Genomic DNA, 17,568 nt, shown 5'->3' with positions numbered 1-17,568 from the left:
AACGGAATTATAGCTTCACTCCGCACTTCCCCGATACGACGACCCCTCTACACTCAGCTTACGAGACAGCAAGTTGATTGCCAGTCTCCACAGAAGTTAACGAGTTGGCTCGTTTATTCTCCCGAAGCTTGGCCCTGACTCTGATTGCTCGATCTTTGTGAGTTTGTGTTCTGGCAAGCGTTCCATCAGTTGTCAGCATTGCATCTTAGAAGAACTCGTGTCGAGGGCGTGATGTACTAGCTGAATGTTTGCTGTTGGCTCCTTCTATTTTGGCTCTGCAACACCCCCTTTTGTCTTGTCAATGCTTAATAGATTAGTTTTGAATCCCATCTGGCGTACAGTTAAGGCGATATCCATAAGCCCTAGCTAATCACCTTCTTTCTCCAGATTCTTCCTAACCAAATTACCTACGGCACCTAAAACCGTTACCAATATCTCAAGCCCTTTTATATCACTTGTTAAGATGCCTACTCCTCAGACGGGTCACTTTAGGCTACTCCAAAGGTTCAAGCCGGACTACTCGCCGAGCGAGTTCGTCCAATATGAATCGCAGAGAACCGGCATGACGGTGGTTGTCATCGATCAGAAAGGGCCAAAGGTGAACGGATATTTTGTCCTCGCAACAGAGATTCATGATGACTCCGGGGCACCTCACACCTTGGAGCACCTGGTCTTTATGGGGTCGCGGAACTACAGGTACAAGGGATTTCTCGACAAACTTGCGACGCGGTTCTACTCAAACACCAACGCATGGACGGCCACGGATCATACGGCGTACACATTAGACACGGCGGGGTGGGAAGCTTTCTCGCGCATGCTCCCTGTCTATTTGGAGCATGTGATTGCTCCAACGCTTACGGATGAAGGCTGCTACACCGAGGTTCACCACATAGATGGCACGGGAAATGATGCCGGAGTCGTGTATTCAGAAATGCAAGGAGTGCAAAACAATGCTGCCGAGCTGATTGACTTGGAGGCACGCCGGTTGACTTACCCTGAAGGCGTGGGGTTCCGCTACGAGACCGGAGGAATGATGGAGCAGCTCCGTGTCCTCTCAGCAGAGAGAATTAGGGCTTTCCACCGTGAGATGTACCAGCCCAAGAATTTGTGTCTAATCATCACTGGTGAGGTCGATCATGCCGACATGCTGGAAACGCTAGATCGGTTCGAAGACACCATCCTTGATGTCATTCCCAGTCCAGATTCGCCTTTCAGGCGACCCTGGGTTGACTCTAAGCAAGCCCCTCCTCTATCGCAGTCCGTGGTCAAAACTGTAGAGTTCCCGGAGGAGGACGAGTCTTACGGAGAGCTAGAGATTCGGTTTTTAGGTCCAGACAGCACTGACCCTGTGCAAAGTAAGTTATTTAAGGTTCTACTAATGTTCCATGCAAGTATCTAACAGCTCATTAGCCGGTGCCGTCAATGTTACCCTACTTTATCTGGCCGGGTCTTCTGCGTCTCTTTTGGATAACATTCTTGTCGAAAAAGAGCAACTTGCGAGTGCTGTGTACTACGCTACAGACGACCGCCCCAGTCTTGAAATCCGCTTCACTTTGACCAGTGTGGAGACGAAGAAGTTGGCTCAAGTTGAGAAGCGGTTCTTCGAAGTCCTAAAGGAAGCGATGAGCAAGGATCTGGACATGAAATACTTGCAAGAATGCATTGATCGTCAAAGACGGACTTGGAAGTTCTCTACAGAAAGCTCAGCATCTTCGTTCGCAGAGTATGTTATCTCAGACTTTCTCTTCGGGAAGAAAGACGGCTCGACCTTGCATGATGTTGCTTCTCTGAAGGAATATGAGACTCTAGAGAAGTGGACGCAGGATGACTGGCGTGGATTCATCAAAAAGTGGATTTCGGACGCCCCTCATGTTACGATTCTGGGAACTCCATCTTCGAAAATGTCCGAAACTCTAAAGAAGGATGAAGAAGCACGAGTCGCTGCGCAAAAGGAGAAGCTGGGAGAGGATGGTTTGAAAAAGCTGGCTGAAAAGCTTGAGAAGGCGAAAGCCGAGAACGACAAGGAAATTCCGAGGGAGATGCTTGAGCGCTTCAAGATACCAGGAATCGAGTCCATCCACTTTGTGGATACAATGACCGCCAGGTCTGGAGCTGCTCTGCATCTGGGACGTCAGAACAACAAAGCTCAACAAATTATAGATGCTGATGGGCCAGATCTGCCGGTGTTCATTCACTTCGAACATATTCCTAGCAGCTTTGTTCAAATGTCTCTTCTCATCTCAGCGGAGTCGATCCCGGTGCAGCTGCGTCCACTTTTGTCTGTGTACATGGAAGCCTTTTTTAACCTTCCAGTTGAGCGTGATGGCAAGACGGTCGACTTTGAGCAAGTTGTCGTTGAGTTGGAAAGGGACACCGTTGGGTATAGCATTGAGGGCGGCCGAGGTCTCGGCAACTCGGAAATGCTACGCATTTCGTTCCAAGTTGAGCTTGAGCAGTACAGCACAGCGATTGCTTGGCTACGAGAACTCTCATGGAACTCGATTTTCGACGTCAAACGACTCCGAACCATAACGAGTAGGCTCCTTTCCGATGTCCCCGACTCTAAGCGGAGTGGTGATGACATGCTTGCAGCCGTGCATGTCATGGTTCACTATGCACCTGAGTCCAGTGTTCGCTCGCGCAACACTTTGGTCAAAGCACGATTCCTCAAGAGGATTAAACGACAGCTGGTGGAGGAGCCGGACGCTGTTGTTGCACGTATGGAAGAGATCAGAAAGGCTCTTTTCCAGTTCGAAAATATCCGAATCCTGGTTATCGCCGATCTTGAGAAACTGGCTAACCCTGTCTCAACCTGGAAGCCTTTTGTTGAGCGTCTAGGCGACAGCAAACCCCTTAAGCCGATCACATCCAGAAGGGCACTGCTCAGTCCAGCGGGCAAGAATCTAGGCGGAGAGGCGTACGTGGTTCCTATGCCAACGATCGATTCATCCTTCGCCTACGCTACAGCACGGGGTCTCGACTCTTATGTTGACCCCAAGCTTCCTGCGCTCCTGGTGGCAATTGCGTACATGAACGCCGTCGAAGGCCCTCTCTGGGTTGCTGTCCGCGGCAAGGGACTGGCGTATGGTACAACCTTCGCATACAATATTGACACGGGGTTCGTTAACTTCGACGTTTACCGCTCGCCAAATGCTCACAAGGCATTTGAGTCAAGCAAGGAAATTGTGCAGGCTCATCTGTCCGGAGAGACCCCCTTTGACCCCTTGATGTTCGAGGGCGCAATCAGCAGCATTGTGGTCACTTTTGCCAATGAGCAAGTGACCCTCGCCAACGCGGCCCAAGGAAGCTTCACTCGGCAAGTTGTGCGCTCCTTGCCAAGTAATTATAAGGAAAAAATTCTTAGGGAAGTCCGTGGCATCAACGTTGATGATGTCAAACAGGCTCTGCGGGAGACAATTCTTCCTCTTTTCTCTCCGGACACAGCAAATATCGTAATTACTTGCACTACTGTGCTGCAAGAGGTATACCCTAGTTGTTTCTTGTAAACTTGAATATAAATTTACTAACTCTATACTGCAGACGATAGAGAAGGGTCTCAAGGAGTCCGGGTTCTCCCCGAAGGTACAACCTCTCAAGGATTTCGAGGATGATTATGGACTTAAGAATGGGAACGACAGCGATGGTGACGATGATGAAGATGAAGACGACGATGACGATGATGAGGAAGACGAGTCCGGGTCGGAAGAGGACTCTGATGATGACGATGACGAGTAGCCTTTTTGACTTCCAGTGAGGTTAGAAGTAGGCCGGAACAGGCCACTCTATGGGTTACGGCGGTCTATATTATTGAGCAAAGCCATCTCTATAGGAGGTGCAGTAAACACAAGATGGCTTGTCTGCGGCAACTAGGATTGTGCTTACTTGATAGATATTGGTAGCCTGAAGGTATATAATAGAGTCGCCTCCCAGCGGCATAAGCGATGGGGTTAAACGAGGTTACATTAGCCAATAGTAAGTCTCAATTCATGCATACTTGATTTTCATATTGACATATAATACAAAAAGGCAACAGGAGACGCCCTCATCTCTATCCAGAAGTAGAGGCAGTTATCATCCCTATTCCAGCAACAAAGTCGAGGAGTCAGTCAAAGACCATAACCACTTCTCATAGATATACAAATTGACAATTTCATGCTCCAGAACACGGAACCTATCAACCCGAACCAGCCAAGCCAGAAAGAAACAAATCATTCACCAACTCAGGCTCTTCCTCCCCTTAGCCCTCCGCCGAGCAATGATCTTCTGGCCCGACTTCGACCGCAATCTAGCCAGGAATCCATGGCGACGCTTCTGCACCCGGCGCGAGGGGTTATACGTGGCGCGTTTTCCGCCAAGTGACGCACTAGCCGAGAAAGCGCGGGCTTGCTGTGTGATTGCGGACGTGGTAGCGAGAGGTGACTGTGTCTGCACCTGGGACTGGTGTGATGGGAGTAGGGAGAGGGTTGGTCGTGTGGTTGCGGTGGTTGCGAGGGAGAATGGTCGGAATTGGTATTGTGAGGCGCGCGAGAGGGTGGGTGTTATTTGCCTTTGAAAAACGGCTTATTAGTCTGGTGCTTGATATGGTGCTTGAAGCTCTTGGTACGCCAACGTACTTAGTTACTGAGGACGTAGCTGCCCTGAAGGCAGAGGGGACGGCCCTGCACTGGAGGCAGAGCATTGTTGGCTAGCGGTCGGGATACGAATCTCGTAGTAGTATAGTCGGAATAGGTTCCCGAGCGATGTTTGGAGGCTAGATTGAAGCGACGTGTACGGGGTACTTCGGAGCAGGGTTGACTGTACGGATGAAGCGTCAAAATTCGGTGATCAACCTCCAGCCAGCGCCGGCGTGCACGTGCCACCTCCGACCACGAACTTTTTTTTCTCCAAGTCCGCAGAGCCCTACATCACCAAACACTACCACTCTGCTCATTTTTCTCTTCTATTACTCAATCGATAATACTCACTATACTGATCCTTAGCTCGAGCTACCGGTGTCCAGTCACGCCGGCCAAATTTCCCCATACTCGAAGATCCGCTCAATACAACCGCCGCACGTACAGAATCATTATACAGGACGGCGCAATAAATAGTCTACGAAACGCCAGACAAAATGGCCACTCAAGACCCGACCCCGATCCCTCCCACAACCGTCCTCTCCTCAAAACCCATCTCGCAAAGCATCGCCCATGATTTCCTTGCCGCCTACTTAGACCGCGCAACCACCGACCCAGCACTCCAGCCGAACGCCGGAATCAGCGAGCACGGTCCGGTCTCACGTACGACTGCCGCCGCGCCGAACATTATCCTCCACAACCTGAAGCGCGTGCAGGCTGGACTTGCGGGCGAGGTCCTAGGGCGAGATCTGGCGATCGCGGAGATGAAAGAAGGTGCACAGCTGGCGCAGGCGCAGAACGCGAATGAGAATGCAGATGGGACATGGGAGGATAAGGCACAGTTTGAGCAGGAGCAAGAGGGGCTTCAGGTTCACGATGCTAATGTTCGGGATGAGCCTGAGGCTATGGAGGTTGATAATGTCGATCCGATTGAGGGGGAGGCTGCTGCCACAACGGGGAATCTGGACAAAGAAGAGCGCAAGCGGTTGAAGAAGGAGAGGCGGAAGGCCGAGAAGAAGGCCAAGTTGAAGGACTCGGATGAGTAGGCTGTTGATTGTTTGGGATGTCTATTGCATATATTGTTGGGTTTAAAAGCATACCGGCGCATTTCTAGGGATAGACTTGGGGTTTTCTTTACAGTTTGATTACACTTTTTCATTGAGCTGACTATAACCTTTTACTCGTTCCATTTTTGTGCTGATCAGGAAGGTTGGGTATTCAAAATGAGCTTTCTTCGACATCACCATCGAAATATATGAAGGCTATTGCAGCAAAGGGGTCAATATGAACCCAAGGAACTACTTAAAGTTCGCGGTCGGCAGCCTTGACAGGCTTATCACTGTCTTCCTCCTTGTGGTTTGTGACCTTTCCGCCCTTCCAGCCAAGAGCCTTGAGCCTCTCGGAGAGGATTGGGTGGGAGTAATGGTAGCTAGCGTACATCCAGTCCGCATCCATGGTGCTCAGGTTCTGGATTTGAAGCTTGAGGAGAGACTGGGAAAGCTCCTCGGAGTATCCAAGGTTGGCAGCAAATGCGTCTATGAATTATTAGCACGGTATTTATCATCATATCGTTTCTTCTGAATGAGTACGTACCCGCTTCGAATTCAAACTTGCGACTGAGGATGTTCATCAAAAGCTTGACGACAGCATCCATGGGCGCCAGGGCATCAGAGAAGAGAAGGAACCCGATCATGATAGGCTGCTCTGTGTGAAAGCCAAACGACTGATAGAGCGATCTGTTGTTCACGAAGGCCGAGAAGAGAGCGAAGATGTAGAACATGTGGAACTGTGGCGCCAAGTTAGCTATTGTGTCCCAAACTGTTAGTGGGGGTAGCTGTCGCAATACATACTTGAGCAATGCCGAACAGCCTGGTGGTGTGGCTAAGGCTCCAGTGGCCAAGTTCGTGGCTCAGAACCGCGACCACTTCCTCGGGCTCACTCTTCTCAATCAAGGTATCATAGATGACGATGTGCTTCTTCCAGGGGAGGCCGTAAAAGTAGGCATTGCTGTGCGCACTGCGCTTGCTACCGTCAATGACATGCAATTCCTGGAGTGGGAAGTTGAGCTTTTTCGCCAAATTCTCAACCCCAGTCTTAATGGCACCGGGCTCCAGAGGAGACAATTTGTTGAACAGGGGCAGAATGACAATGGGGTAAATGGTGATAGCGAAGACCTGAACGAAGACGGTAAATATCCACAGGTAGTAGAAGCACGAAGTTCCGGTCTTCTGGACGATCTTCAACACGGCACTGATGATGGGGGTACCCAGGACGATACCCAACATTTGTCCCTTAAGCAAGTCGGAGACCCAGAGCTTGACCGTTTGCTTGTTGAAGCCGAACTTCTCCTCAAGCACGAACGTGTTGTAGTAGGATATCGGGAGCGAGAGAACAGTACTTATGAGGTTGAATCCAAAGAGAAACAGGAGTGTCTGAGATATTTCACTCTGGAACCGAGCAGGAAGGTATTGCGCCAGCAGAAGGCCGCTGAGCCCCCACAGCTTGGGGAGCACATCGCCATAGATGAACGCGAGGTTCTGAATTTGACCATATAAACCGGAGACGAAACCGAACTTGGCCTTTGCGCGACCATATGCCTGGAGGTTTTGACAACCTATGTTAGACAAGGCGTAGCTCTTCGATGGGAGTTCGATCTGGGTACTTGCCTGACTCTGATCGTAAACTTTCTGAGAGACTTCGCCTTCGAGTACCTTCGGAGCCTTGGTTCGCTGAAGAACCTTGTACTGACGGAGTGACAGAAATCCTTCAAGGATGAATTGCCCTAGAGAGAAGCCGACAAGTACGTTCTTCCATGGGAAGAGGGGGCGATCGAGTAGACGCGCCAGTTGCTGCAAGCCACGGCTATCAGCTCCAGAGCCCTGGGAAGGGAATTCGATGAAAGCTGTCAGAACCTGTATACTCACATCGAGAATCCACATGGTGTGTTGCCAGCACAACGGCAGAGGTAAGGCGAGGTGCTGTGGTGTTGAGTTCTGAAGGCGGACAAAGGACAGCTTGAAGTAGCAGCAAGTCATCAATGATACAGCCTTATTAGTCACCCTCCGCTGCAGATCATCTTCCCCGTGCTATTGTTCCATTCGCAGGTCTGGAGGTCTACGTTGCGTTTCAATGTTACTATTATCATAACAGACCCAACAGTAATGATCTTATTGAAGTTCGTTCCATTTCGTAATCCCCTTGAACAGCTCGTCTAAGTGTCCATAGAAGTCGAAAATCAAGATTGCGATAGGCAAAATATAAACAAGTTTTTTCCCACTCCCAAAACAATACAGCGTCATGACACTCATCAATAGAAGTGGCCGTCACTACTTCATCCGTCTTCTTGTCCTCTGATCAGCCAATCCACCCGTCGGAGATACGGCGCCCGTGATTTGCGATCCTTCAACGGGCTGACTTGCATGGGAACTCCCACGCGCTCTTGTCTTTGAGGTCTCAGGGAATAGAAGCGGCGACAAGTAGACCTTCAAGCGTTCTCTATGCAGAAATGACGTCTGATATACTCATTTATCACCACAGCACCTCCCCTTTGTCAAAGTCGTCCGCCGAAATTCCTTGGCTAAAGAGCTTTTCCCCCCTCCTCGATCACATCCCGAGGCCTGGACTGCGCTTGGAATCATGTCTCCCCTATTTAGTTCACGATGGGCTCAAGGGTATTACCACTGCTTTTTGTTAGACACGTAAAACTGTGTCGAGAGAAGGTAATGCTTGAGAATGAAAGACAAGGGGTTTCGACTTACGCAACGATGTTGGCCCAACCGATCAGACGCCAGTGCTTCTCGATTCTTCGGCTAATGGCGATCTTCTCGCCGACTTCGGTACAAGCAGGGCTGGTCAAGCTGAGCTTAGCAGCATCGGCCTTGACACCAACAACCTTCGCACCAGTGGCCGTAGAACCAATGTTGACCATGAGAACCTCGTTCTTCGCCAGCTTGGCGACCTTGGCCTGCTTACCGTCGGCAGTCTTGACACCCAGAAGACGGCGCAGCAGGAAGTAATTGACCTCCAGTTCGGTATAGATGGCGGGCAGCCGTCCGCGATGTCCAAGCACGAAACCGACCAGGCGATCAGCACGGCAAAGGGTAGGGTCGACACGAGTACCGACACCGATCAATCCACCGGGGACGGCAAACTTGAGGTCGTTGTGCTCGGCGAAGAGCGAGACGACCCGCGAGAAGATAGGGCGGCATTGAATCTTGCCATTCTCGTCCTTGGTAACGAGACCGGGTCGGATTTCGATCTCGTCGTTCAGCTTCAGCACACCGGTGAGGATAGAACCACCAGCAACACCACCCTTCAGCTCGTCGATCTCCGCACCGGGCTTGTTCACGTCAAAAGATCGAATGACAATCATGTGAGGGGAGGCTGTGAAATCGCGAACGGGGACGGGAATGTGCGAAACGAGGTACTCGTTGACGGCGTCGATGTTGTACTTGAGCTGCGCGGAAATGGGGATAATGGGAGAGCCGTCGGCAACAGTACCACGGATGAACTTCAAGATTGACTGGTAATGCTGCAGGGCTCCGTCCTCCCTCATCAAGTCAACCTTGTTCTGGAGAATAATGATGTGGCTAAGCTTCATGATTTCAATAGCAGCCAAGTGCTCCGACGTCTGAGGCTGAGGGCAAGTTTCGTTTCCGGCAATAAGCAATAGAGCGGCGTCCATGACGGCGGCACCTGAAAGCATAGTACTCATGAGAATATCGTGACCAGGGCAATCGACGAAGCTGTATTGAACCTAGATTAGCAAAGCAGTCGCTACTCGACCGAGGCACTAGGTAATACGTACGAGACGTGTCTTAAGAGACGGTAGTGGCCGGAGCACCCATCTCTCTCACATGGCGGATCAACCTCCTTCTCACTCTTATAACTCTTGTAGCATGTCGGCCGAGGGCAGGCGGGGTTGTCGCACTTGTAGATTTTGGCGTTGGCATAACCCAGCTTAATGGTAATGTTTCGCTCCAACTCGTTCTTGAATCGGACAGTCTGGACCTCGGAGATAGCCTTCACCACCGTCGACTTTCCGTGAGCGACGTGACCAATGGTGCCGATGTTAATCGTAGCCTGGCGGGCGATAATTTCGGGCGACAGAGGAGTTAGTGTGGACAGATCGAGCGTCTCTGGGTTGGGTTGCTCCGGGAGCTCTGGTCGTTTCGGCTGAGAGGGTATGGAGTCCTTCTTAATCGCCGACTTCAGGGGCTTCTCCTCCTGCTCGAGAGGCTCTTGGTCCTCAATGTCATCCTGGCCGTTGGCGTTGAGCATGGGGGAACCGGGCTGGGACTCGTCGTCTGAAAAATCGCCGTTGGTAGCCATGATTGCACTCAACGACGGGGTCCGCGGGGGGGAGAAAGGGGGGGTATAAGAGAGGGTGGGAGCGTTGACGTCGAGTGCTTGTTGGATGAAATTTGCTGGTTTTGCAAATCGACGGAGGCGATACGATCTTTAGGCCTGCACCGAGTTTAGTGGGGGTTTTGTGCAGTGGAGAGCGAGCAGGCGGTCGGCAGCGGCAGATGCTTTCTAGACAGCGTGCCAGCTCGATTCTCTTGTTCTTTTCCGTCGGGTTTACTCTTATTAGCTTAAAACTCGGTTGTTATCTTATGTAGGCAAACTGTCTGTAACTTTGCATTGTGTCTAGAGTCTGTTATCCGCGATGTTCGTTGGTATGGCCTACATAAATTGATTCCAGTGTGACTCATTCTACGGAGTAACTATGCCGAACTATATTTTTACCTCCACTTAAGATTTCAAAAAGCTGGATGCTAGCTTGGACCAGCGTAACTACTAATTAATATACGCGACGTAATAGTTCAGAAAGCCGGAATTCCATGAACAAGAGGTGATGCGATCTATGGATAGTATTTGTCTCGTTTTCATTCATAATTTACATGTAAAAAGTTCCTGGGTATATACAACAGAGCAGTGCCATTCGAGTACTGGCAGGCGCCTATTCCTCATCACTTTCCTCACTACTCGACACATCATCACTTTCCTCGTCGATAGACTCGAAATCCTCAGGCGTGGGTTCCCCAGCAGGCATCATGACGAACGCTTTCAGACAGGTGACTCGGTTTCCTGTCTCATAAGAGTTCAAGAGCTTGCCCACTTGAACGTCCTTCGCGTCACCAGACTTCTTCGAACCAGCACTGCGTAGCTGGGATCCAAGCAACCGCCACACACGCACAACGCCCTCACTATTCGCCGTGACCACCGCAAAGTCCTCGCCCTTGACTCCCGCCTGGCCCTTCAGGCTTAGTATCTCAAGGCCTTTTACCCTTCCCGGAAACCCTTGAGATTTGCCTCCAAGCTGGGCGATTGGCTCGGCGTGCGGAATAGACGAATCGTCGCCTTCGTCTGCCTTCCGCAGGTTCTTCGTTGAGTAGAAAATGACTCGACCATCTTCCGTTGAGACTGCAAATAACTCCTCTTCGCCCACCGACATGTACTTGATTTCATGCACCTTGCTCCGAGGCCCCGGAAAGACTCTGCAAATCGGCGTTGAATCCTGCGATTACACGTTAGAGGGATCAACTGCCGACAGCGATAGGGAGCTTACAATTCCAAAGAGCACAGCGCCCCATTCAAACGCCACGGCGAACTCTTCTCCAGCCGTGTTCCAGACAATTTTTCTTCCTTCTCCAGTGCTCCATCTGCCCTCCTTGACGCTTTGCAAAATCTCCCTGTCAAAGTTCAAAACTCCGGCTTTCTTTCCCGTGACCAGGTTCCACAGTCGCATGCACTTCTCCCCTTTCCCCACACTCAACATGAGCTTCATACTCGGGTGGACGGCAAAGTCATTAACACCAGATGGAGAGCCTCCGGGAGGCGCAGTATCACCACTAGGTCTGCCCTGGACCTTGGGATGAGGGGCTTTAATTGTAGAGACCACGGTCAAATCACGAGTCTTGCTAACGGAAATGGTGTTATCCTCAGCAGATGCTAGCAATTTTGACCGTGATGGAAATACAAGAGAGGTAATAGGCGCAGAGTGATGAAGCAGGGCTCCAAGCTCCTTGTTCTTAGGATTTTCTAGAATTTTGTTACCGGCGAGGGTGGGAACTGTTGGATAGTGCTCGTTGACTGTTGGGGGCGCCGCAGACAGTGTATAGAGGTTGACGCGCTCATCACTACCACCGCTAGCCAAAATGACTTTCGGAGGCTCCGTAGAATCTGCCTTGGGCAACGGGGACAGGGCCAAGCACTTGATTGCAGACGCATGGGCTTCGAATAAGAACGTATCCACAAATTGAACCCGTGACGAGCCATCGGGCGAATCTTTGCCTTCATCTGAGTAGCATGTTGATGGAATAGATGCCGTGAATCCATGCAGGACTCGCTCATATGAACCTGTAACTATTTGTAAAGTGATAGTGGCACTGTCGGTAGGTTCAGAAGACGAATATTCCTTCTTTTTGGTTGATTTGGCCAATTTTGCCGGTTGTGGCGGCTGAGACTCCTTAGCCACATCGCCTCTCTTGCGCTTGGCCATCACTGAAGCTGTATTGAATGCCGAAAAGTGAAGAATGAGCTGTGGTTTGTTTAACTGTTGAGCTTCAGAAAGCGGCCAACTTTTTTTTTTTCTGCCAGACATTCCTCGAGGGCGGTGTGAAATACTGGGGTGCCCGGCTTGGCGGCTTGGCGTGCAGGGCACTCTCCGGATCACTATAGCGTCAACCACCTCAAAACTTGATAATCTACCAGGGACATCAGGTTAGATTGCTTGTGCACTTAGCGTATCGCACCTCTGGGGGTACGAACTGGAATCAGAGGAACTATTCTCTTAGCCCAAGACAAGCGTAGCTGTAAAATAAACCAGTAGACCAGCATACCTCATCCTAAGGGCTCCCCCATACCTGCTTCGCTGCTCCCGGTACCCTTCCAAAAAGCTTTCCAGTCAACCAACCACAACTCGACACCCTCCTCATCACCACGAACCCTCCCAAAAATCCCTTCACAGTGCCATCTCCGTGTTGAGTATCTTGCATCGCAAAACACTACAACCACAACCTTATCATCTTTTCGGAGCGATTTTTTCCATCTGGATGACTTCGCTCAACCTATTCCCCTTATTTTCAGAGCGTTAATCGGATGTTGTGTTCTTGAATTAGACTCGATGCTCCGAGAAGAGCTTCTTCGGTCTAAGCAAGATGAGATCGCGTGAGTATAATTATTCTCCAACGATCAATTCTCTTCTAGACTGTTTCGCGATTTGATTTCATCGCTCACTGAATTTTTAGACGCTGTTTGCTGTCGCGGAAGCGCAAATTGAGCGAGCTCTACTTCGCGACCGTAGGCTACGCGGGCGCGACCGACACTTTCGCCGACTCCGCGTATCAGGAAAAGGAACAGAGCTTTCTCGATGCCAACGATATCACAAAGTAAGTTATTCTAAGATGTTACATCTCAACTATCTTGATGCCTCTATCCATATGTTTAACTATTGTCACCATACCTCACGATCGCGCCTTGCTCACTGCTTCCCAGAGGTCGTTGGTTCAACGAAGCTACGCTCCCGCCCCTACCCATTTATCCCGAGCCGGCGGCGCGCGAGACCAAGCCAGCCCCATCATCTCTACCAGCGCCAATCCCAGCGACTTCCAATGTTGTTTCGGCTAGCCCTCTCTCGCGAGGGGAGGCTTCCGCGCCCGAAGCTGCTTCGCAAGGAGCTCCTGAGCTTGAAGCACAGAAAGCCGCAGCGCCGCAATTGACGGAAAAGCAGTTGTCTCGCCCTGGCACACAACCGCACGACAGCAAACCTTCACCTCTACTCGCCCTCGGAGCATCTGAAGGGTCGCAAAAGCTTGATGGACTTGCCGCGAAGGCAAACCTGCAACAAGGCCAAAAAGGCGTCTCCCTACCGGAAACTCCTCGCAGCTCCCAGGACTCTATCGACGGTCTACCACGTGCAGATGAAAAAGACACCATCAAAGCCGTTTCACCGGGCGAGTCAGCCATCACCACGCCAAAAACCCATCATGATTTGCATGAATCTCCGCTTCCAGGTCGCCCTGTCCACGTCGTCGAACAACCCTTATCCCCAGTCTCATCCGCCGGGCCATATTCAAACAACACCCCCGCCCCAACTGCTGGATCTCCGGCCACAAGCGCAACTGAAGAAGCGGCGGAGCCGGCCGAGAAACCTCCTACTCCTAAACCAACAGCGACTGTTCAAGGACAATCGAGTTTTGTTCCGACCACCCCAGATGAGCAGCTTCGCTTCGAGGAGGCACAGTCCCTCCAGCAAAATGCTCTTCTGGTGAGTCAAGTCAAAGACGGCGCTGGCGCCGGCCCCTTGGCAAATCAGGTTATCTCAGAGGATTTGCCGTCGACTTTCACCGCGACAAAGGCCACAGAAGATGCTCCAGAATCTGTACCGGAAGGGAGTCTACCGGATACCAAGAAAACAGACTCGACTAGTGATGCTATAGCAGAGCCCGAAGCTCAGGCACAGCCAACCCCGGTCCAGGATGTAACTCAAGCAGAGGTTTCTGCCAGGGAGACAGCGCCGGCTCCCCAACCGACCAAGAAAGCAAGTCCACCTGTCCAACCAGCACCGCCACTCGAGAGAATGACAACTAGGGTATCCTCTGGAGCAATTCGGCACAAGTCTGTGTCAGAAATTCTGGGCGAAGCGCCGAAAACCCCAGTCTCCCCAGTTGAAAAGTTACACGCGGCTGAGAAACCTAATGATCTGTCACGAGCTGGTGCTGGTAACTATGCGGACTCTGCAAAGCTACGCCTGAAAGATAGAAAAGCGCGCGAGAAGGAGAGAAGCAAACATTCGACTGTTGTCTTTCCTAAACAGCAGCAACAGGATAAGGGTGCCGCTATGGATCTTGTCCGCCAACAATCTGGCGATCTGGTCAGGCTAAATGAAGAGCAAGACTATCTTTTTACTCTATTCCAGAATAAGGCATACGCCCCACCTCGGAGCACTACTCTGTCTGCCCTGCTCTCCTCGGCCCATAAAACCCTATCGACGAATAACTATCTTATAGACTACCAGGAACAGGTGGATTGTCGTATACTACGTCGCATATATGATCTTCAGCATGCCAATAAATGGCCTCTGCGCCAACTGAAACGCTCTGCTGAACCACCTCGGCAGGGGTCACATTGGGATGTTCTTCTGGATCATATGAAGTGGATGCGGACAGATTATCGGGAAGAGCGCAAGTGGAAACTTGCTGCAGCAAAGAGTTGTGCGGATTGGTGTGCGGAGTATATTTACAGTGACCCCGAATCGCGATCAATGTTGCGCGTCCAAGCCAAGATACCACCAAAAGAATCCCAAAAGAAGGACGAACCACACACCACTGCAATGGTTTCCCCTCCAGCGGATCTGGGCCACGACGCCATGGAACTTTCTCTCCCTACGCCAGATCTGGTGCCTTCGAACGAAGAAGATTCCGTCAGTGAAGGTTTCGTTGACGAACCACGACCCGATATACATGACACTGTTGCTCCAGCAGCCATTTTCTCCTTGGGTTCTGACGAGTTTACGTTCTCCCTGGACATGACCCCGGCCGCACAGAAACTTCTCGATGAATTGCCTATCTACACACCTGTTCAGATTGCTCCGGATACACATCTTCCAACTTTCAAAGAGCCTCCAGATATGCCATGGAAGACCGAGCTTCTCCCAGTTTCTAAGTATGCTCGCGGGAAGATTATGTTCCACAAGGATGAACCTGCCAGAAAACGCAGCCGCTATGACTATTCGCAATACGACTCCGGCTCTGAGCACCTTGTATTGGATCTAACCCCCGAACAAACAAACGTTGCCCTGTTTCAGCCGGAGAATAGGCATATACGTGATCGCATTCATCCAGCTCAACCTTTTAGACCGCCCACCGAGTATCCCATGCCCTCTCTTGGCTTTCTGGAATCAAGACAGTCCTCTCAGTGGACTTACGCCGAAGACGAGGAACTTCGCAGTCTTGTCGAGGAGTACTCGTATAACTGGTCGCTGATATCCAGCTGTCTGACTCCACCGTCCCAGTTTACATCTGGCGCGGAGAGGCGAACGCCTTGGGAATGCTTCGAGCGCTGGGCAGGAATAGAAGGCTTACCTTCGGACATGTCTAAAACACCGTATTTCAGGGCCTATCATCAAAGGATCGACACTGCCCAGCGTAATGTTATGGCACAACAGGCTGCAGCTCAACAGCAACAGCAACAGCAGCAGCAGCAGGGTAATGCCAGCGGTAATCAACCGCCCATGCCTTTGATTCGCAGGCGAGGTACACAGCCTATTCGGGTTGATCGTCGGAGGTCTTCCAAGCACTTAGCGCTCCTCGATGCTATGAGGAAGCTCGCAAAGAAGCGGGAGACTATACTGCAAAAGCAGCAACACGGTAAGTACGAGTTATCAAGCATCCCGGGACAAGCTGACTTTGTTTCTCTCTAGCTTCGCAGCTCGCTTCGCTGAGAAAGGTCAACGAGGCCAACCAACCGAAGCCCCCCATTTCATCGCCCGCGGAATTCAGCCGCTTGAAGCATGAACGTGAACTGAAACTTCAAGAGAGACAGGAGCAATACCGTCAACAAATGATTGCTCAACAGAGGGTGAGTTTAATTCTTGCAATTATAGATGTCACCTGTCTAATCTGGTTTAAAGGCGAGCCTAGCGGCCCGAGCTGGTCAAATGCCGAACCAGCAGCAAATGATGAATGCTCCTGGACGAGGTCTCAACCCAATGCCTCATAATCCTAGCGCCCCTTCTGTTGCCACCAGTACTCCGAATGGTCTACCGAACGGAATGCCGAATCCATTGGCTAATATGCCGAACGGAGTACCACAGGGCGTTGGCGTCAATCAAGCTAGACCTCACGTTCAGGGAATGCAGGGAACTGGTGGGGTGGTGAATAATCAGATGCCCCCCAACCCCATGGCTATGAAAATGATGCCCCAGGCTGGGATGCAGCAGAACAATGGTGCCCGTCCCAACATGCCAATGCAAGCGTCACCGGATAATGCTCGGGTGATTCGAGAGGCCAATCGCCTCCAAGAGCAACAGCGGCTGTTACAATCCAGACAGCAACCTCCCCAGCATTCACTCCAGCAGCAACAAGCACCGCAGCAGCAAAACCAGCAGCAACAACTGCCCCAACAGTCTCAGCAAGCCCAGCAACAGTTCCACGCCCAGCCCCAATTTGTGCCCCAAGGATCCAACTCTCCCAACTTGAACATGCCTACTGTGAACGGTACACCGAACAACCCAGCCATGATGGCAGCACTCCAGGCGGGAGGCGGAATGCAAAGTCCACCCTTCCATAACACTACGCCTCAAGGCGTTTCTACACCTTCCCCGCGCATGGGCCAACCGAATCCCCTTTCAGGCGGTGCCGTGCCGACCACCATCAGCGCAATCCAAAATCAGATCCAAAAGGGCAACCCGAACATGCCGATGGACCAAGTCAGGCAATTAGCCACGGAACAACTCCACCGCTACTCGCAGCAACAGCGAATGTCCCAGGTTGCCATGAACGCGGCGGCGGGTAATCTCGGCGTTCAGCCTAATTATCAGATTCCTCATGATGGTAATTTTCAACCGCCTCAAACAGGCATGAATGGCGCTCCGAACATGCAGGTTTCACAAGCCCAGGGATTCTCTCCCATGATGCGAGTCTCCCAACCTGCTCAGCAAAACAGGGTGGGTTCCGGAAGTTCCCCTGCGATGGGCGTGGCTGTGCCGCAGCAGAGCCGAAGCGCAACACCGCAAACTCAACGCAGTGGCAGCATTCAGACTGGTCCTATTTCAGGCGCGAGCAAGAGCCCTAATCATCCTCAAACTCAGTCTATGGGTGCGTAAATGCGTACCTACGGATACTACCCTCCAAACTTTCCCGTCTTTTCGATTGTACATATTATCCTTACCAACCTTTATTTCACCGATTTTCTTTGACACCCTCTCACGACCTGCAATACCACGACCGCG

The 17,568-nt window shown here is 51.3% G+C and overlaps 7 protein-coding genes across 7 annotated transcripts; 3 read left to right on the top strand and 4 right to left on the bottom strand.

The window, feature by feature from the left end:
* Positions 1 to 463: 463 nt before the first annotated feature.
* Positions 464 to 3,735, top strand: BDW74DRAFT_176842 (putative zinc metalloprotease; the record flags this gene model as incomplete). The annotated part of the gene is made up of 3 exons (XM_073728746.1): positions 464 to 1,355; positions 1,411 to 3,482; positions 3,541 to 3,735. 3 exons carry the CDS (start codon positions 464 to 466, stop codon positions 3,733 to 3,735), a joined length of 3,159 nt encoding a protein of 1,052 aa, XP_073585249.1.
* Positions 3,736 to 4,212: 477 nt separating this feature from the next.
* Positions 4,213 to 4,678, bottom strand: BDW74DRAFT_176841 (mitochondrial 54S ribosomal protein bL34m; the record flags this gene model as incomplete). Its single annotated transcript, XM_073728745.1, has 2 exons — positions 4,213 to 4,546; positions 4,614 to 4,678. The coding sequence occupies 2 exons, from the start codon at positions 4,676 to 4,678 to the stop codon at positions 4,213 to 4,215; spliced, it is 399 nt and encodes a 132-aa protein (XP_073585248.1).
* Positions 4,679 to 5,110: 432 nt separating this feature from the next.
* Positions 5,111 to 5,659, top strand: BDW74DRAFT_176840 (uncharacterized protein; the record flags this gene model as incomplete). Its single annotated transcript, XM_073728744.1, has 1 exon — positions 5,111 to 5,659. The coding sequence occupies one exon, from the start codon at positions 5,111 to 5,113 to the stop codon at positions 5,657 to 5,659; it is 549 nt and encodes a 182-aa protein (XP_073585247.1).
* A 256-nt stretch (positions 5,660 to 5,915) lies between these two features.
* On the bottom strand, positions 5,916 to 7,552 carry BDW74DRAFT_176839 (zinc metalloprotease; the record flags this gene model as incomplete). Its single annotated transcript, XM_073728743.1, has 3 exons — positions 5,916 to 6,148; positions 6,207 to 6,399; positions 6,464 to 7,552. The coding sequence occupies 3 exons, from the start codon at positions 7,550 to 7,552 to the stop codon at positions 5,916 to 5,918; spliced, it is 1,515 nt and encodes a 504-aa protein (XP_073585246.1).
* Positions 7,553 to 7,765: 213 nt separating this feature from the next.
* Positions 7,766 to 10,066, bottom strand: BDW74DRAFT_150580 (translation initiation factor eIF2 subunit gamma). The gene is made up of 3 exons (XM_073724034.1): positions 9,421 to 10,066; positions 8,372 to 9,358; positions 7,766 to 8,293 (listed from the first exon to the last, which is right to left on the bottom strand). The coding sequence occupies exons 1-3, from the start codon at positions 9,942 to 9,944 to the stop codon at positions 8,263 to 8,265; spliced, it is 1,542 nt and encodes a 513-aa protein (XP_073585245.1). The 5' UTR covers positions 9,945 to 10,066; the 3' UTR covers positions 7,766 to 8,262.
* A 402-nt stretch (positions 10,067 to 10,468) lies between these two features.
* On the bottom strand, positions 10,469 to 12,165 carry BDW74DRAFT_150579 (putative 60S ribosome biogenesis protein Mak11). Its single transcript, XM_073724033.1, has 2 exons — positions 11,185 to 12,165; positions 10,469 to 11,133 (listed from the first exon to the last, which is right to left on the bottom strand). The coding sequence occupies exons 1-2, from the start codon at positions 12,115 to 12,117 to the stop codon at positions 10,576 to 10,578; spliced, it is 1,491 nt and encodes a 496-aa protein (XP_073585244.1). The 5' UTR covers positions 12,118 to 12,165; the 3' UTR covers positions 10,469 to 10,575.
* Positions 12,166 to 12,741: 576 nt separating this feature from the next.
* eaf1 (MYB and HSA domain protein) lies at positions 12,742 to 17,442 on the top strand (the record flags this gene model as incomplete). Its single annotated transcript, XM_073728742.1, has 5 exons — positions 12,742 to 12,785; positions 12,866 to 13,006; positions 13,113 to 15,985; positions 16,039 to 16,196; positions 16,249 to 17,442. 5 exons carry the CDS (start codon positions 12,742 to 12,744, stop codon positions 17,440 to 17,442), a joined length of 4,410 nt encoding a protein of 1,469 aa, XP_073585243.1.
* Between the last annotated feature and the right edge of the window lie 126 nt (positions 17,443 to 17,568).

The sequence above is a fragment of the Aspergillus multicolor genome (assembly GCF_047715735.1).
Source record: "Aspergillus multicolor strain CBS 133.54 unplaced genomic scaffold BDW74scaffold_8, whole genome shotgun sequence".
NCBI classification, from domain to species: Eukaryota; Fungi; Ascomycota; class Eurotiomycetes; order Eurotiales; family Aspergillaceae; genus Aspergillus; species Aspergillus multicolor.
The sequence above is the reverse complement of the archived record's forward strand: the minus strand, read 5'-3'. Positions and strand labels throughout refer to the sequence as shown.